General features: G+C 36.3%; 1 protein-coding gene across 1 annotated transcript; it reads left to right on the top strand.

Moving 5' to 3' along the window:
* The first annotated feature begins 3,048 nt into the window (after positions 1–3,048).
* Positions 3,049–5,474, top strand: LOC113777544 (G-type lectin S-receptor-like serine/threonine-protein kinase LECRK3). Its single transcript, XM_027322661.1, has one exon. The coding sequence runs from the start codon at positions 3,068–3,070 to the stop codon at positions 5,405–5,407; it is 2,340 nt and encodes a 779-aa protein (XP_027178462.1). The 5' UTR covers positions 3,049–3,067; the 3' UTR covers positions 5,408–5,474.
* Positions 5,475–5,771: the final 297 nt, after the last annotated feature.

Below are 5,771 nucleotides of genomic sequence, written 5' to 3'. Positions count from 1 at the left end.
TTCGAATTTTGAACTTACCAATTTGAAATGAGAAGGGTATAAAAAGGAGTGGGAGGACGGAAAGGGTGTGGAGAGAAGTGGGAGAGTAAATTAAACCAAAAAAAAGGACTCAATTATATCTATCTTAATCCCACTGAATTCTTGCATTTCTCTTTTGTCAATGACACTATCCCTAAAATGTTTCTCATGTTGCAATGTTCCTTCGTTAAAACAGGTTACCAGTCTTTAAAATAGGATGAGAAGGGTATCATATTTTGATTTAGCAATATGTTAACCACAAAACCATAAATTCCATAAAAATAATCACATTAAGCTAAAAACGAGAAAATAACAGCGGTCCCAAACTTACTGACCCACACACACACGGATTGCCATAAGTTTTGAGTTCCAACGTATCAAAGGCATCCTATTTATCAAAAACAATTCACATAAAGTGAGTACAAGCTTCTTCTTTTTTTTCGAAATTACCCTTGAATACTGGTAAATTCAAGTAATTTCAGAAAAGGGCTTGGCAAATGCAATAAAAGGGAGAAAGTTGATTTTAAAAAATTTAGTTATGCAAAGCTAACGAGGTAAATAATGAACCAAGCCATTGAAAGAATAAACATGCTTATTCCTTAGGAACGTTTTAGAAAAATATTAATGTTTATTTGGGCCAATTAAGATGTAGAAAATTATAGTCTAAGCATCATATGACTTATATGTCATACATAAATTAAAAAGATTGCTCACTTCCTAATTTTAAGAATTTCAATATTTGTGTCTGGTGCATAGGTATGTCGTATTTTTAAAGTCGTTTTTTGGTTGATGAACTCTTTATCTTTCGGAGACTGTTAAATGGTTTTCATGTAGCCTACTACATGATTACTAGGCGGGGATATTTCTCTCCCTCATTTATTTTGCAAGTTCAAGCCTTTTTTTCATAAGATAAATTGTTACTTCATTTTTTTCCATATAAATCTCTCAATATTGTTTGTTACAACCAACTTAACTCTTTGTAGTGGATTTTTTTTTATTATAAATTTCTTTCACGCCATGGAATGGTAATTTGGGAATGACAATAATACTGGGCTTCATCGTTACATTGAAAATGAAAATAAGGGAGGTAAACGTAATATTAAAAACTATAAGACAGCCAAATAAAATTGTGAGATCCCTATGTCTCACGTGACCTCAAATTAAGTAGTACATTCTTCTATCCGAGGGAAAAATCAATGCGGTTCGGTTTGATTGTTATATATTTTATATTATTTGATATATAATTATGTTACGTTATTATACTCGCAATTAAAGTGATATAAATAAAATACTTGATATATATTGAATATAACATTATAATATATTTATATATAAAAAATTTGAACACAAACCAACCGCACATAACACAAGTCCTCGCCCCAATCCTGCCGGCTCTACTATTCTTACAATTGACTGTATTAGGTCATAGCTGAGATTTTCTTAAGCTCTGATCAAAAAATTCTGGACCCCATCAGGCTGTTTGGACATAAGAAGGGAATCTTCCTGACAGTTCACTCTACGCGTCCAGCTTTCTTTAGGTTGAAAAATGACACCCAAAAGCTAAAATTGCAAAGAGTCAACAAGATCTCTTGTTGATAGGCTATTTATAAGAGCTTTCTGAAGGTCATTAATTTCTGAAAAATAAATAACTATCCGACATAGGACTACACAATTAGCGTGTTAATATATAAGATAAAAAGGGATCCTGGCCAATATTCTCCGGGTCATTTACCTAAATAATCCGATTTTTATTAGAAGTTACGAAAGTAGTTTATATTTTTGAGTTCTTCTAAGGGTCTGTTTGGTTGGAAGTAAAATGTTTTTCTTGGGAAAATATTTTCCGTGGAAGTTATTTTTCATGAAAATCATTTCCGTTTCATCATTTTCAGGTGTTTGGTTAGCTTATTGAAAATATTTTCTTACTTCATTTTTCTGGTGTTTGTTTAACTTTTAAAATATTTTCACTTTTATCTCTATCTTTACTTTCTACACATTATAACTACATACTTCTTCCCATACAAAATAAGAAAATTTATCTCATTGTTTAACTTTAAAAAATCTTGGAGAAATGTATATATGAATAAAAAATATCTCCTTAAGCAATAAACAAATTGCTGGCCATTTAGTGTCAAATATCAATCACGTGCAATGCTTATTGTGACATATATCTTACACTTTCACTGCTGAAAGTTTCTCTAGAAAAGAATGTCCCTATTATACATAATTAATTACTAGCATAGGATGAGTTGGATGAGGTTTTTTTTTTATTTTGAATATACTAGGAGGAGGGTTGGGTTGGGTGGTACGGGGGAGGGAGTGTAAGGAAGAGGTCTTGGGTTCAAATCCTCCTGTTTACACTAAAAAAAAAAAAGAACATACTACAAGATGTTTTCAGTAAGTTTGGAACATACTACAGGCGGGATGCATGCATTTCGGAAAACAACTTCAGTAAGTTTGGAAGGGAAGTTGTTTTCCATAAGATGAGTGAAAATATTTTACATAGGAAAATGTTTTCAATAACTTTTGTGCAATCAAACATGGGAAATTAGGAAAATATTTTCCTGAAAAATATTTTCACCCAAAACAAACGGACCCTAAAAGTAAAGATTTTGTTATTTGAGAGTGCGGTTTCAAAGTTACTATTTTAAATGGTGACTTCAAAGGCATCATCATTTCATGATATGACTTACTTTCAGCCACCATTTGTCTTTAGTTTACTTAAATACACCATTCCAAATGGTGGCTTTAAGAATTCAGAAATTTGGACTAATTACAGAATTCCCAATAAACATTGGAATTAGGTACTCTACCAACCTCTGGACTTCATTTGCCATAAAAAGGAGTAGAAAAAGAAAATGAAATAACCAATTTTCCTCATGCAAGCAGGAGGAAAACGAGTACAACTTTTCTGCCAGAGCGACCTGGTCTTTAGTCTTTACCAAGACTTTACGAGTCAACCCTGCACTTCTCTGTGCAATTCTTTCATATATCAAGCAAGAGATAGTAGTGATCAGCATACAAAGCCTTTCTTCTTTTTCCAAGTACATTCATGGCTGTATTCTTACTCTTCCTTTTATCATCTGTATCCTGTTTAGCTACAGCATTAGCTCAACAAAGCCATCTAAATATAAGCCTTGGTTCTTCTCTAACACCTACAGGCAACTCATCATCATGGTCGTCGCATTCAGGTCTATTTGCCTTTGGTTTTTACCAGCAAGGCAATGGCTATGCTGTTGGGATATATCTTGCGGGAATCCCTGAAAAAACTGTAATATGGACAGCCAACAGGCTCAGCCCTGTTTTTCCAAGCAATGTTTCGCTGGTGTTATCGAGCGATGGAAGGCTCATTTTGCAGCACACACAGGGCCAGGACATCGTTATTGCTGATCCTTCTGAAAGCATTTCTTCGGCTTCGATGTTGGATTCAGGAAACTTTGTCCTATACAATTCTGATAAGAAAATTGTATGGCAGAGTTTTGAGGATCCGACGAACACTTTGTTACCTGGTCAGCAGCTGGCAACTGGTCACGAGCTGTATTCTAGTGCGTCAGAAACTGATGATTCGATGGGGATTTTTCGGATAAAGATGCAGGATGATGGAAATCTGGTGCAGTATCCTGTGAGAAAGCCAGGCTCATCTGGATATGCCTACTATGCATCTAACACATTCGGAAATGGTGTCACTCTGAATCTGGATGGTGATGGCCATCTCTACTTGATCAATTCAAGCTTAACTATATTGTCTAATCTAACCAAAGGAGGATATCCTCAAGATGGAAGAGTATATATGGCAAAAATTGATGTGGATGGCATATTTCGATTGTATTCATACTCTTCAAATCAAGGCAACAGGTCCATCTTGTGGGAATCTGTGGAGGATAAATGTGCTCCTAAAGGCCTATGTGGGCCTAATGGTTTCTGTACCATGATGGATAATGTTGCTGAATGCAGATGTCCTCCTGGATTTGACTTTGTAAATCCAGGAAATTGGAGTTCAGGCTGTGAGAGAAATTTTACTGCAGAAAGTTGTAAATCTAATAGTATTACCAATGTCAAGTACGAGATTAGATCATTGGCAAATACGGTATGGGAAGATAATACATTTGCTACAATGGAAACAAGCACACAAGAAGACTGTGAAAAGCAGTGCCTTGATGATTGCAACTGTGAAGCAGCATTTTATAAAGATGGAGAATGTAGAAAACAAAGGCTCCCATTGACATATGGGAAAAGGACAAGTGACTCGAATGTCGCTCTGGTCAAGGTGGGTACACTTGCATCCATCAGTGAAAGTGTAATTCCCAGTAGTCCTCCAAAAAGCATCAAAAAAGAAATTCGTGTGGATATCCTAGTTATTGGGATTTCACTTGCTGTTTTTGGAGTCATGATCTCTGTAACTGCAGGGGTTTATGTTCACAGAAATCAGGTGCGAGCCTATAAGAAAATAACGCAAAGTGGAAATGTGGAATTTGTGGAGGATGCGGCTCCAAAAGCCTTCACCTTTGCTGAACTGGAGGTAGCAACAAATGATTTCAGAGAAGAATTGGGCAGAGGAGCATTTGGTGCTGTATACAAAGGGGTTTTGCCAAATTCAGGGAAAGTAGTTGCTGTGAAAAAACTAGAGAAAGTATTAGTAGAAGGGGAAAAGGAGTTTCAAAATGAAATCAGAGTAATCGGGAGAACACACCACCGCAATCTTATCCAGCTGCTTGGCTACTGCCTTGATGGAAATAAAAGGCTTCTGGTGTATAAATATATGAGTAATGGGTCATTGGCGGATATTCTCTTCAAGCGAGAAAATCATCCTTGGTGGGATGAAAGAATCAGAATTGCTTCTGACGTTGCAAGAGGAATTCTTTATTTACATGAAGAGTGTGAGACACAGATCATCCACTGTGACATCAAACCTCAAAATATACTAATGGACGACAGCAGGTGCGCGAAGATATCGGACTTTGGATTGGCAAAGCCATTAGATCATGACAGGACAAGAACTTATACTGCGGTAAGAGGAACAAGAGGTTATGTTGCACCAGAATGGCATCGTAATTTGCCAGTGACAGTTAAAGCAGATGTTTACAGCTATGGAATAGTGCTGCTAGAGATCATATGCTGTCGAAAGAATGTAGACTCTAGGTTTCCTGAGGAACAATCCATTCTTGAAGTGTGGGCTTATGATTGTTTCGTGGATGGTGAACTCCATAAACTAGTGGGGGAGGAAGAGGTAGTTGACATGACAAAGCTAGAAAGAATGATCAGAATTGCTTTGTGGTGCATCCAGAATGAGCCGACGCTCCGACCATCCATGAAGAAAGTTGTTCTTATGCTAGAAGGGACTGTTGATGTTCCGGTTCCTCCCAGTCCAGATTCTTTTTTCAGTGCTATGTAATTGTATTTCATTTCCTAGCATCTCTTCTTTCTTCTGTTGTATTATCTCCTGTTATGATGATATTGAACTTTGGTTCTTGGTCTGTCATTTTTTGTGTTTCTTTAGCCACGTGCATTGGCTTTTGAGGGTCAACATCTCTACAATTTTGGTCCACAATTGTGTAGATCTTTTCAACTCCAGCGGATGATCCAATCAAAATTCTGACCTCAGGCTGTATAAAACATATTTAAGCTATTGAACCAATGAAGCCACGGCAAATCATCATCATAAAACTTTTCTTTAATGCATTTCCGATCCCATCAACAAACTGTAATACTTCTCAGACTCCGCACGTATTTTGAAGTTTTTCCAGAACTCAATTTTC

Source organism: Coffea eugenioides, chromosome 7 (assembly GCF_003713205.1).
Source record: "Coffea eugenioides isolate CCC68of chromosome 7, Ceug_1.0, whole genome shotgun sequence".
In the NCBI taxonomy this organism is placed as follows: Eukaryota; Viridiplantae; Streptophyta; class Magnoliopsida; order Gentianales; family Rubiaceae; genus Coffea; species Coffea eugenioides.
This window is presented reverse-complemented; position numbering and strand designations above follow the sequence as displayed.

What these genes read in the sequence shown, in the direction of transcription:
- LOC113777544 (XM_027322661.1), top strand. Translation starts at nt 3,068, where the DNA reads ATGGCTGTATTCTTACTCTTCCTTTTATCATCTGTATCCTGTTTAGCT.